The following is a 13,098-nucleotide window of genomic DNA, read 5'->3' as shown; positions in this document are numbered from 1 at the left end:
TAGTTTAACTATTTTTGAGGTGTTCTTTAACTCATTTTATTCCATTTTCATGTTAGCTATTTTGGGAAATAATTGCAGGAGTTTGAATTCACCTGAGTTTTTTATAATTGATTTTTCAACTAGCTTCAGAGATGACACGCAAAAGGACTATGAAAGGTAGGTTACATTTCCCAGTTAGGAGTTCTCTCTAATTATTTAAACGAATGTTATTTTGACTCGTAATTAATGAACACTTAGTGGCAACAACACAACAGCTATTCCCCCTCCTGTCATATTACTTGATATATCTGACAGTTTTAGTACCTGGAGTTAGAGGGAGAAGACTGGGATTTCCTTCATTCTTACATAATTTTTAAAATATATTAACGAAAACCTTACTAATTCACTATAGTATTTTCTTTTATGAATTGATATTATTGCTGTTTACATTAATATTGATATTTGAAAATAGTAAATCATTTATTCATCATTCAAAAGACATACATCTCTGTAAGAGAGAAAGTGAGAGAGAGAGAGAGAGAGAGAATTATTATTTTTATTATGTGATATTTAATTTCATTAAACTTATCAATACAGTACTAATCAATATTAATATTTGAAAATTAGTAAATCATTTTTGTACCATAAAAATGTATTTTGTCACGAAAATAACATTAAAATATACTAGTTTGTGATTATTTTTGCCGGAAAACCCCGCGAGTAGGCGAATTTCCTGCAAATAATGGTCCAGAGAGAAATCCGCATATCTGAGAGTCCCCGAATCAGGAGAACACGAATGCAAGGGGCCCACTGTATAAAATTTTTTATTATGAAAATGTCATTTTTATATAAGTAACTTACCAAGTAATTACACGATTGAATTCCACATTGACAGGAGGTAGGATATATGGGCATATTCTACCCTTAAACATTAGTATAATGGTACTGAATTTGAGAATAGAAAAGTTGCTTATTGTCTCCTTACCTGGTAGGAGAGTTACTGAAGGTAGATATGCCTCTGGTTGGTTGCTTATCTTAACCTTGTAGGACGTGGCAGTATAGTCGTCGAGCGCCCCTATGTGAGTGGGAGCTTTGCAGCAAAGGACATTTTCAATGGCTAGCAAAGCATCAATAGTTGCCCCTGGCCTGGGTGCAGTACCAAAATAAAAACAACACCTACACCACAAATAAAAAACCACCACCCATCCACGAAAATATTGGTGGATACTCCAGGTACGCAGTACCTCCAGCTTCCCCTAAGACTCAATACTCTAGTTCAAGGCAAAGAGAACAAGAATAGAAAGGATACCTCCTACACCTTGTCCCTCAGCACCATACCAGCCACTGACAATGGACCCTAGGTACTGCAATTCTCCAATACCATCTCCACTTTACACAGGTAATGAGTCAAAAAAATTGACCTACACTTCTAATTCATCAATTGAGGGCCTCAGAACCACAAGGTGGTAAATGCCATTTTTTTAAAAATGAGTAAATTGCCCTCAAAGTCTAGCATTCATTACTCTGCTTCTAAGAAAGATATTGATTTAAACTAAGTTTCATATGAAAGCCTAACCCTTTATAAATTTTTGGTGAAAATTTAAAAAAAATTGCGGGGTGCGCTTGTGCACTAGCATTCAAAATGTACACCTAACCCCTCCCATTTGTGTATATTTTATTCATGACCAGCACTTAAACCATAATTAAATGTGTAAAAGGATAATAAAGTGTTATTATATTCGTGTTATAACAGCAATAGATGTAATAATAATAATAATAATAATAATAATAATAATAATAATAATAATAATAATAATAATAATAATAATAATAAGAGTAATAATAATAATAATAATAATAATAATAATAATAAATATAATACAAAAATAATATCAATAATAATGGTAATACAGTAATATTGGTTAATAATATTGATAATAATAATAATGATAATAAAATGTGTACTCACCATGAAAATACTTTCGTAGTATAACAATCATGGATGTAATAATAATAATAATAATAATAATAATAGGACTATTGATAATATTATTAATGATAATAGCAAATAATAATGATAATACGCTCATATCAGTAATAATGAAGTTGACCATGATAACATTCCATCATTATAAAGTTTAGCCATTAGAATAATCATCACCAATATCATAATAATAATCAAACACAAAAAAATTATAGAAAAATAATACTAGTACACTCACTACTACTTCTCTAAGAAAAGCAAATATTTTAATCTGTACTCACCATGAAAATACTGTACATCCGTAAAGAACTTGAAAATAAGGGGAGGTGGGGAATGTAAACAATAGCAGAGATTGTAAACTGTGCGGTGATTGGCTGACACTTACGGGCACCTTATAAGGAAAAATGGCGATTGGCTTAAAACGGACTACCCGCTTAGTGACGCACGCTCTCATTGGCACACGTGCTTCCTTGTGGTTCTAACTGAGCTCTTATGAGGCTGTAATCAATGCACGACACAACGTTCATTTATGTAGACAAAATCGATAATTCCTACTGCTCAAGTAGGGATTTTGACCTTTTTGAAACTCCTAAATAGCATAGAAATGCAACAAATAGACAGAGGAAACGTTGCCAAATCTACTGGTACACCTAACTCAATATTGGTGGGGGTGGCGTTTACAACTCTGTGGTTCTGAGGCCCTCAATTGTAGGATGGAAGAAAGACAAACTATGCTTAAAAGCTAGCGAGATAGCAACCGCTCTGATTTCATGAGCTTTAACTTTAAAACACTGTAAGACATCTTCAATTTGGGAATGTGCTTCAGTAATAAGGTCCCTTAGAAAGAATGACATGGCATTCTTAGAAAGGAATCGAGAAGGATTTTTAACTGAGCACCATAGGTTACTAAGTCCTAGAATTTTCTCAGTCATAAGCAAATCATATCTTAATGCCCCTCACAGGGCAAAGAGCTCTCTTCAAAATGAGAGAAACCAATCTTTTTATCAACTGCATGAAGCTCACTGACCTACCAAGCAGTTGATAAAGCCACAAGATAAGGGGTCTTTCTAGTGAGGTCTCTTAACGTCATTGAATGAAGAGGCTCAAAACGGAGGAGAGAAAGCCATTGTAGAACTACATTTAAGTTCCAAGAGACTGACTCTACCTTCTTTTGCTTGGATGTCTCAAAAGGTTCAATGAGATCGGACAACTCTTGGTTTGATGAGAGATCCAAACACCTTATGGTGAAAAATAAGAGCCCAGTATGACCCTGTAACCTCTAATGGTAGAGGAGGGCAGACCTCTAGAAGACCTCAAATAAAGCAGAAAATCTGCTATCTCTGTTACAGACGTCTAAGAAGAGGAGATGTTATGCCTCCTATACCAGTTGCAGAAGATTGTCCACTTGGCTTGGTAGACTTTGCTAGAGGATTGATGTCTACAGCTTGCAATAGTCACTGCAGCTGATCTTGAAAATCCTTTTACTCTAACGAGCTTCCTGACAGTCTGTATCTTGTAAAGGCCAGAGTGGACAATCCTCGATGGAAGCATCTGAAGTGAGGTTGCCTGAGAGGACTTGGCTTTTATGGCAACAACCTCAGAAATTCTTCCAGAAGTCGGAGTAAATCCAGGAACCACTCCTTCCGACCAAAATAGGGATACTAATGTCATCATCATATTTCGGTGGACATGAAACTTGTTTAAAGATTCTACTTCAAAGGGATCAAAGGAACCAATCATCCAAATAGATATTGATTCCCATGAGGTGGAACCACTTTGTGAGGGGGCAAGAACCCAAGTGAAGACTTGAGCTGTCGGGAGGCCAAAGTACTTGAAATTGATAAGACTCTGTCTCTGAAAACGAACCTGAGGTAATTCCTAGAGTCCAGATGGGAGTCCAGATGGATGGGGACATGGGAGTATGCATCCAGCATGTTGATGGTCATCATCCAATCATACTGGTGAATGGGTGACAGGACAGCAGTCTGGTTCATTTCTATCCTGAATTTCATCTTCTGGACAAAGGATTTATGGATGCTGACGTCTATTGGACAGGTCTGCAACCTCCCGATGACTTGGGGACTCAAAACAATGATTGTAAAATCCTTCTGACCTGATGTCTTAAACCACCTCTACTGCTCAGAGGGATGAAACTTCCTCCGAGAGGGCCAAATACCTCTTCAAGCCTATTGAGTATGTAGTCAATACAATGGGAGTAGTACTAACTAAGGGTAGCTTCTCCCTAAATGGGGTGGAGTAGCCCTCCCTCAGGACTCATGATCCATTGTTTTGCTTCCTGACCTTTTGTGCTCTATCTCTCCCAAAAATGGAGGAAGACTTCTTAACAGGATGTCCAGAATTGGACATTTGTCTGAGGTCTAGGCTGGGCCTTTTGCTTGTTGCTGCGAAAGGGATGAGGCTGAAGCGCTACCAACTTGGCTGGGCCAAGAGAGCCTGTGTGGACTTCTTTTGGAGGTCAGATGCGATCTCATTGATGGTGGACTTTGGGAAAGATGATGGTGGTCTAGAGGACAGAAGAGCAAAGCTGACTTCTGTGAGGTAACGTCCTTGGTGGTATATGAATACCAAAGCTTTCTCTTCTTGAGAGAGCCATCCCTGATGTCCTTATCTGTATATGAAAGGACACCAAGCCAGCGGCCCCAAAATCTTCTGGTAATAAAAAGCTATCTTCAATCTTGTAAGCTAGAACCCCCAATGACCAATCTAAGATGCTCAGGACCTCAAAGACCTTGAAAATGTTCTTGAGAAGGTGATCCAGGTTCTTAAAAGAGAACATCACCTTCGCAAACAAAATGGCTGACCTCCAAGACATCAATAAGCCCGGAGAAGTGGACCCTGGGAGGAGGTAGTGACTCCCAAGGAGGGAGCTTCTCCTGTGGCATAATACAAATAATTGTGTGACAGCCGAGAAGAAGGAAAACTGAAAGAGGCCTTCCCTTACTCTCTCGTCTCTGAGAGCCAACCCCCTATCTTGTTCAATGCTTTCCTTGCACAGGATGAAAGTACCAACTTGGGGAGCCTAGAAAAGTCAACAGGCTTATTACTCTAAGGAGGTGGAAGCAGGTGAATCCAGGGCTGCTGGAGTGAAAAATCCTGGGAAGCTTTGCAGCAAATGCCTCAGCAAGGCTGCATAAGCTGAGGGACTAGTGTCCTGCTTGACATCTTCCTCCGACGTAATAATGGATAAGGACAAGTCAGAAGAGGCCTTAATTGAAGATGGCACTTTCTTGAGAAGACCCAAAATGACATCAAGTTGATGCTGGACAAGTGCCAACAATGGATCAAAGGCTGGAGGTGCAGAAGGACCTGAAGCAGGAGTCTGATGAGAAGGAGATGGGTGTCAGGTGCTTAGCAGCTGGAGCCACACGGACCAGAGTTGGCGGAACACAGACAGGAATTGGCACCGGGCTCTCAAAAGAAAAGACTAAGCGTTCAGGAGCTATAGAGCGCTCGGGTGCTATTGGTCGCTTGGAAGCTGATGGGCGCTCAAGTGCTTGCTGGGTGCTCATGAGCAGCAGACAGGTTCTCAAAAGATAATTGACACTGGACGATGAAGGGCACTTATGAGAGGAAGTGTGTTTGGGAGCCATGTACAATCGTTCTCTCGAAGGTCACTCTAGAGAAAAACATTCTGGGCTGTCCCAGAAGCTGCAGGAAGTTTGCAGGCTACAAAAAGGTTCTCTGAACCTTTTGCATGGCACTGGAGAGGAGTGGACTGTATCTGCTGCATGTTTTTTTAACGGCTGAGACCCATCGGCAAAATGTCACTGGTACCACTTTTCAGGGCCTGACACCTCCAAACTGGAGGACAGACAACACATTTCCGTACAGATGCCTTTCCAATGGCTGTCTGTCGCAACCTGGGACATAACAGGCTCGACTGGGGGGGCGACTACCCGTGGGCAGACCCCACTGACCTCCCTTGGGCTTCTAGTATGACTCCTACCAGGTTTAGGGAAGTATGACAGTGACCTTTAACTAGGAGCATCACCAGGACAAGCAGCCACCTCCTTCACTAACACTACACTAGCACTCCTATCATTCACTTTGTCCATTAGGACTCTAGTAGATGCCCCTAACAAGCCCAGAGTACTCACTATTAGACCAAACTTTTGGTCAAACTTTGATTTCAGACTGGTGATGGGGCAGGGTCGGAAGAGTGGGAGCCAGGTAAAGGAGTAGGTAGTATTGCTGGAAGACTTGGAGTGGGAGAAACAACAGGAACAAACGTACTAATAACAGGAACATCAACATCACTAGGAGACTTTGTAGCAGAGCCCTGACTAGCTAAAGTCTTGCTATCAGCCCTAGAAGCTGACTTTCTCTTCCCGTCTCTTTCCACCTTAGTAAATGTGACATCAAGACCTTCCACTTCCTGTCGTCCCAGTCTCTATCCTCGTTACATGTCAAATCTCACACTTGCCCCCTATGGCAGTACAAAGTGTATGCGAGTTGTAAGAAGCTTTAGTTAATCTCATACTGCAGCCTTTGCTGCAATAACAACAAGACAACTATCCAAAAATTTACAATCAAGGAAAAAATGTCTCCAAACTTTAAAAAAGTCTTAAATCCATGAAAATCAGTCGTAAAATGAAAAGCTAACATTTGCTAATTGTGCAGGAGGCTACCAAATACAAAATATTTCACCAGTTGAAAGAACCATCAGCCAGGAAAGCAATAGAATTTCAAAACAAGCCAACTTATCACAACTGAACCTCAGTCAAAAGCCGGCAGAAACACTCTGACACTCTTTGCCGAATGGTTCATCTTTCTCCAAAAGTAGGTGGGGCTAGTCAGCTACACAAAACAAAAGAAGTCCTACCATAAATTTTAACATTTTTAGCTACCAGGCGTGTTGAAACTGTAGCTATGTAATTACTTGGTAAGTAACATATTCATATAAAATTACTTTTTCCATTGGATGAAACACTCCATTCTTGATAATAGTAATCTTCATGACAAAAGTTTGACAAAAAATCTTAATTCATATTTGGACTGAGTATGCACTTATACATATAGAAAATGTCTCCAAAAACTGTGACCTTGTCTATATTACGGCTATTATACGCTGAAAAATTCCAATTCTCAATTACACTAAATAAAGAAAATGTCACAATTTGGGATTGGAACATATTCAGCCAATTTTTGCAATTCAATATTACACTACAATCAATTTTTGCAATTCAGTATTACACTATTTTTATAACAAGAGTGAAGAAAATCACTGTCTAGATCTATTTCAACTAGAAAGTTGTGATGATTACAATATTTGTATGGGCAAATGGACATTAGTTTTTGTTAATGGAACTTAAAACAAACTATACTCAGATTTAGCGACCTGATGCACACTCGAATAAACTTTATAAAATCCTCATTTCTGTTAAATTGTCCCGAGAAAATAACTTCTACTTTATATGAAGTTATAGCTTCATGTACAAGATAAATGAATATAGTGAAATTTCAAAGAGCTTGTTGTTTTTCATTTGAAGATTATTTTCTTACTTTTATTTTCCTTCTAACTGACTTATCCTTTTTACAGACTGTTCCCAAATGTATAATCCATTGACTGAGAGTAAATATTGATTAAAAGAAGTAAATATGTATTGCTTAAAAAAAAAAAAAAAAAAAAAAAAAAGCTACTTACCAAAATAAGGTGACCAGTAATTTGGATCCGTAGATAAGAAATATCGCCAAAACTCTGAAACAAACAATTTAAGCTTATATATATATATATATATATATATATATATATAATATATATATATATATATATATATATATACATATACATATATATATATATATATATATATCATATATGCATATATGCTTTATATATATATATATATATATATATATATATATATATATATATATATATATATATATATATATATATATATATATACTGGGTGTTTCGAAATTAGAGACCCCCTCCACAGAATAAATGAAAAGTTATGAAGTTTTCTGCTTTAGCCTATCTCCAAGTACATTATCTTAAATCTCTATTAAGCTATTTTTTATTTTACATTTCTTGTATTTTCAGACTGAGTGACAGAGTTGGATACAGCCATGGCTAACGACTCGGAAGAAATCAGATGGATTGACCTAATCCGGGCTGTAACCTTCGGAGAGGCCAGGGATGCTGGTGCATCCTTCATTTCATGTTCCTGGATAGCTTGATACATTAAAAGAGATGAATCCTTTGTTAAAATAAAATGGGACAAAAATCCATATGACTGTCATCGTGAAAAGAGTGAGAATCTCGGAAGGCCTGGAGTCCTTTCTCAGGAGTCAAAAGACATCATAGCTGAGGCAGTGGGTAGACCAACAAAGTCTTTACATAAATTGGCGCTGGAACTAGAAACAAAAAGGGGAAAGAAGAGAAGTTATAGTGCTGTATACCGTGAGTTGAAAAAATCTGGTATCAACCCATTTCATGTTATCAGCAAGCCCAATATCACTCAGCAACAGAGAGAAGAGCGTGCATGGTTTTGTGGTTCATTTCTTAAAGATTGGGATGAAGCTGACTTTCTCCATGTTGCCGCATCAGATGAATTCTTCATTTACACAGTCAGGAAGCCAGATCATAAAAATGACATCATTTGGGTTGCAAAGTTGGATGATATCAGCGATTACATGCGCTATCGCCAAGTTGTGAAATTTCCTGAATGTTTGGGCATTTTTCTCCGTTTCACAGCCAAACTGTTAATGAGGACCATCAAAGAAAAAGGATAGTCATGGAATGGCGAATACTTCAGAGAAACTGTGCTTACTGGTGGAGTTTCTTTCCTCAAAGATCCTGAAAATGCGTTATCTGTTGAAGAAGTCACAATTTTGTATGAAGCGGCACCATGTTTCTTCAAGGCTCTCTAGACACAGTAGATGCTTCGAAATAGTGGTATCAATTTCTTCTTGTCAAGTGAATTTCCAAGTAGCTCCCCTGACCTTAATGTGTGTGAAAACATTAGTAGTATCTTAAAGGATCATGGTGAAGCATGCACAGTGAACTATGATGGTGTACCAAGCCTCAACGACCTGCGAAGAGAGGTGACCAAAGTGCTCAGGGAAATGGAGTTTGAGTCTCGGCTTTTTTGCGATTTGCTGACATCATACCCCTCAAGAATGCAGGCTATGGTACAGGCAGATGGAGATGGTGGCCACACAAAATATTAAATACTCACAGAGAAACTTAAATAAATACCTGTTCTGAATTACTTTCGTTTTTGTCCATATCAATTTTAATTTATGCTGTAGAGGTGGGGCTCTAATTTCAAAACACCCTATATATTATATATATACGTATAAATATATATGTATATATATGTGTGAGTGTGTGTGTATATATTTATGTATATATATATATATATATATATATATATATATATATATATATATATATATATATATATATATATATATATATTCTGTTGATGAAACAACGAATATTCTATCTTTTGGTATTGTAATCTGTAACTTGGCACTGACTTTTTGTACACTGCCTCCTAGGTAAATGAGAAAAAGCTAATCTTGAGCAGAAATGTTGACTATCTACAAGAAAAGCAGGAAATTTGTGGTATTTTCTTGATTTTTTCTTTAGAATGGAAAAAAAGAGGGGGATAAACATGGGAGAGAGAGAGAGAGAGAGAGAGAGAGAGAGAGAGAGAGAGAGAGAGAGAGAGAGAGAGAGAGAGAGAGCCCACTAATTTTGAAGTTCCTTCACGAGTTTTAGTTAGGAATTAGTTCAGTGGTTATATTAATGGGGTTAGTTGGAAGATGGTCAGTTAATATTTCTCAGAATTTTTTAGGATATTGTTTGACAGATGTATATGTCTGGGGTTAATTCTTCTTTAATTGACCGATGACATGACTGACATACTGAAACACCACAAACATCGTTCCCCCACCCCAGCAAGACGTCCTTCAACTACTAGAGAGGTTTGCCGACATGCGAGAGATTCTACGTGTCTACGGGGTTTTACGGCGCTCTTGGTGACGTTTTGCCTTTCTACAGCATGTTTCACGAGTCTGTGCAGCTGCAGACCACAGACACACAGGAGAATCGGAAATTCAAGATGAAAAAATGTCTCTACAGTTAACTGTTATTATAGCCCGGATACAGGCTGTTCAAGATAATATGTGATAGACATTGTACTGCCAGAGACGTTCAGTTATTTTTATATTTGGTGTTTAATGAGCTGGCCAATGTGTTTTATATGTATAAGCTGTTTTATGTGAGCTATGGCTAGGCAAGTGCTAGCTTCTGGGGTGGTCGAGCAGCTGTTATATGAAAAGAGGGATGTATTAATAATATGTTTAAAACAATGTTGCAAGGTCATGTGCTGTGATATTTCTTAGAATGTAGAGGTCATCAGTTTAGCTTCTCCTTGGAGACAGTGGTCCAAGCGACAAGACATCTCAGCTTAGGAAATGCTGATGTATCTTTTTGGGTGGCGTGATGTCAAAGTTGCTACCTGAGCAGATCAGTGCAATGTCCTGTCGCTATGGGCGCTTGATACAGAGGTGCCTTATGAAACTGGTTATAAGCAGTTTCCTGGGCGTGAACAATGTGTGTGAGTTCGTGCGTGTGTGCGAGCTTCGTCTGTACAAAATGAGAATGTAAGATTACTATGAGGGGAGATCTCTACAGAGGCGGCAGAAGCCAAGATGGCTTCTTCAAACAGTACTTTTGTAAAGTGTTTGTGCATACTTTGTTGGAAGGGTAAGCATATTTATTATTTGGCCAAAAGTGTGGCTTGTCTGTATTTTGAATATTTATTTCAAAGATGTTCTATTTCATATGATCTTTTGATCATAAATTTTTTTCTTTTTTTGTTTTTTATTTTTTTTACTTTACGTAGGTTTTTTTTTTTTTTTTTTTTTTTTTTTTTTTTTTTTTTTTTTTTACAAAATTTCAACTTCATCACCACTTCCAACTTTCTGTTTTTTAGTATCACTTGGTTCTTCCTTTTTACTTACTCCTGCTAATACTAAAGGCCTCTTTAAAAAAATAACTATCCAAGGAAGATTGCTTCTGCCTACTTTTCACAATGTTCCTGAAACGACTCAGGCAAACGTCATCGAACTGCACAAGCATACGACCTGTGTGAGCCTTTTCGGGGTGTCTTTTTTCTACAAACGATTGCACTTTATGAAAAGCGGCTAGAACATCCTTAATTTCTGCCGTTGTCATAGGGTCCTCCTCCTCTTCCTCGCTGCTGCTAGAGAACTCCTCTTGAACGACGTTATGTTGCATGGCCTCCAACTCCTTCAGGTCATCCGTCGTAAGCTCCTCTTGGTGCTCCTCGAGACGGTCGTTGATGACGTCCTCGTCCTCGACCAGCCCCACGGACTTGCCGAGTGCAACGATCTCGTCAAGATCTGGTTGCAAAACTGTTTCAGGATCGTCAACTGTTTCTGAATCTGCAGCACCAGCTTCGCCCACGTCGAATCCCTTGAAGTCTCGGGCGGATACGGCATCGGGCCAGAGTTTCCTCCATGAGGAATTCAAGGTCGCCTCGAAACCTCCTGCCAAGCTTGGTCGATGAGTCAAATGCATATGACGATGTCGAAATGCTCCTTCCAAAATTCACGCAAGGTGAGGTTTGTGGTATCGGTGATGTCGAAACATCTCTTGAAAAGATGTTTCGTATACAGCTTCTTAAAGTTCAATATCACTTGCTGGTCCATGGGCTGGAGGAGAGGGGTGGTGTTAGGCGGAAGATAAAGAATCTTGATGAAGGAATAATCCGCTAGGATATCTTCCTCGAGGCCAGGAGGGTGGGGAGGGGCATTGTCCAACACCAGCAGGCATTTTAGAGGGAGGCGCTTCTCTTCCAAAAATTTCTTCACTGTCGGGCCGAAACACAGATTTACCCACTCCGTGAACAAAAGCCTCGTTACCCAGGCTTTTGCATTAGCCCTCCACATCACTGGAAGCTTCTCCCTCAGCACGTTGTGGGCCTTGAAGGCTCGAGGAGTCTCGGAATGATACACCAGTATAGGCTTCACCTTGCAATCCCCACTGGCGTTTGAACAAAGTGCGAGTGTAAGCCTGTCTTTCATAGGCTTATGCCCAGGTAGCTTCTTCTCTTCCTCCGTGATGTACCTCCGACGAGGCATTTTTTTCCAAAAAAGGCCAGTCTCATCACAGTTGGAGACTTGCTGAGAACTGTAGCCTTCCTTGGTCATCATCTCGTCGCACGTCTTTTTAAAGGCTTCGGCCGCTTTCGTGTCCGAGCTGGCAGCATCCCCATGCCGCACCACCGAATGGATACCAGTCCGTTTACGGAATTTCTCGAACCACCCATGTGAAGCCTTGAACTCTGGGGTTGGCGCTGATGTCCCTTCTCCTCTGTCGTCTTCCGCCGAAAATAGCGCTGGCCTTGTGGGAGATTGCTGTCTCCGTTATCGTATCGCCAGCGATTTCTTTGTCTTTTATCCAGACAAGAAGGAGCCGTTCCATCTCGTCGTGCACGTGGGTCCTCTTGCTGGACAAAATAGTGATGCCCTTGGAAGGTGTAGCTGCTTTGATGACATCCTTCTGCTTAAGGATGGTGCCTATAGTCGACGGATTTCAGCCGTATTCCTTGGCGATCACACTCAATCGCATACCAGCTTCATACTTCTTGATAATCTCCATCTTAGTCTCCAAAGAGAGCATTCGCTTCTTTCCATGAATTTCAACTTTCTTGGGACCCATGACTACGTTATACTGTACGTAATTTACATATAAGTAGAGTAAAGTTTTCACACAACACGAAAAATTACGTATACTACAATGAAATCACTAACGAATTTACGTTAATAAACGAAATTGTTAGACCGAACGAATACCGCGTGCGTACGATACAGATGAGGCCGTGCAGTGGCCGAAGAAGCACGCCGCTACGTAGATGCATCATGGGAGGGATGCTGACCAATAGGAGAGAAGGATCTCATGGCAGTGACTAGCATCAGGAACCAATGGGAGAGGAGGAGGATGGTGGCGAGTCTATTCAGTTGGCGGCGTGCGAGTTTCAAAATTGTTATCGGTGGTTCGGGCGAATCTCGGACTTTACAGAAACCTTTCGTATGTAAAGCCGTTACATTTTTTAGCTTTCATATCTCGAGTT

At 39.5% G+C, this 13,098-nt stretch overlaps 1 protein-coding gene across 1 annotated transcript in view; it reads right to left on the bottom strand.

The window, feature by feature from the left end:
- The window catches only part of LOC135219347 (uncharacterized), a 294,091-nt gene that overhangs the window by 169,076 nt on the left and 111,917 nt on the right, over positions 1-13,098 (bottom strand). Inside the window, exon 19 of the mRNA XM_064256029.1 lies at positions 7,629-7,682. Within this exon, the coding sequence (XP_064112099.1) occupies positions 7,629-7,682 (54 nt within the window). The remainder of the gene's footprint in view (positions 1-7,628; positions 7,683-13,098) is intronic.

The sequence above is a fragment of the Macrobrachium nipponense genome, chromosome 1 (genome assembly GCF_015104395.2).
Source record: "Macrobrachium nipponense isolate FS-2020 chromosome 1, ASM1510439v2, whole genome shotgun sequence".
Taxonomy (NCBI): domain Eukaryota; kingdom Metazoa; phylum Arthropoda; class Malacostraca; order Decapoda; family Palaemonidae; genus Macrobrachium; species Macrobrachium nipponense.
The sequence above is the reverse complement of the archived record's forward strand: the minus strand, read 5'-3'. Positions and strand labels throughout refer to the sequence as shown.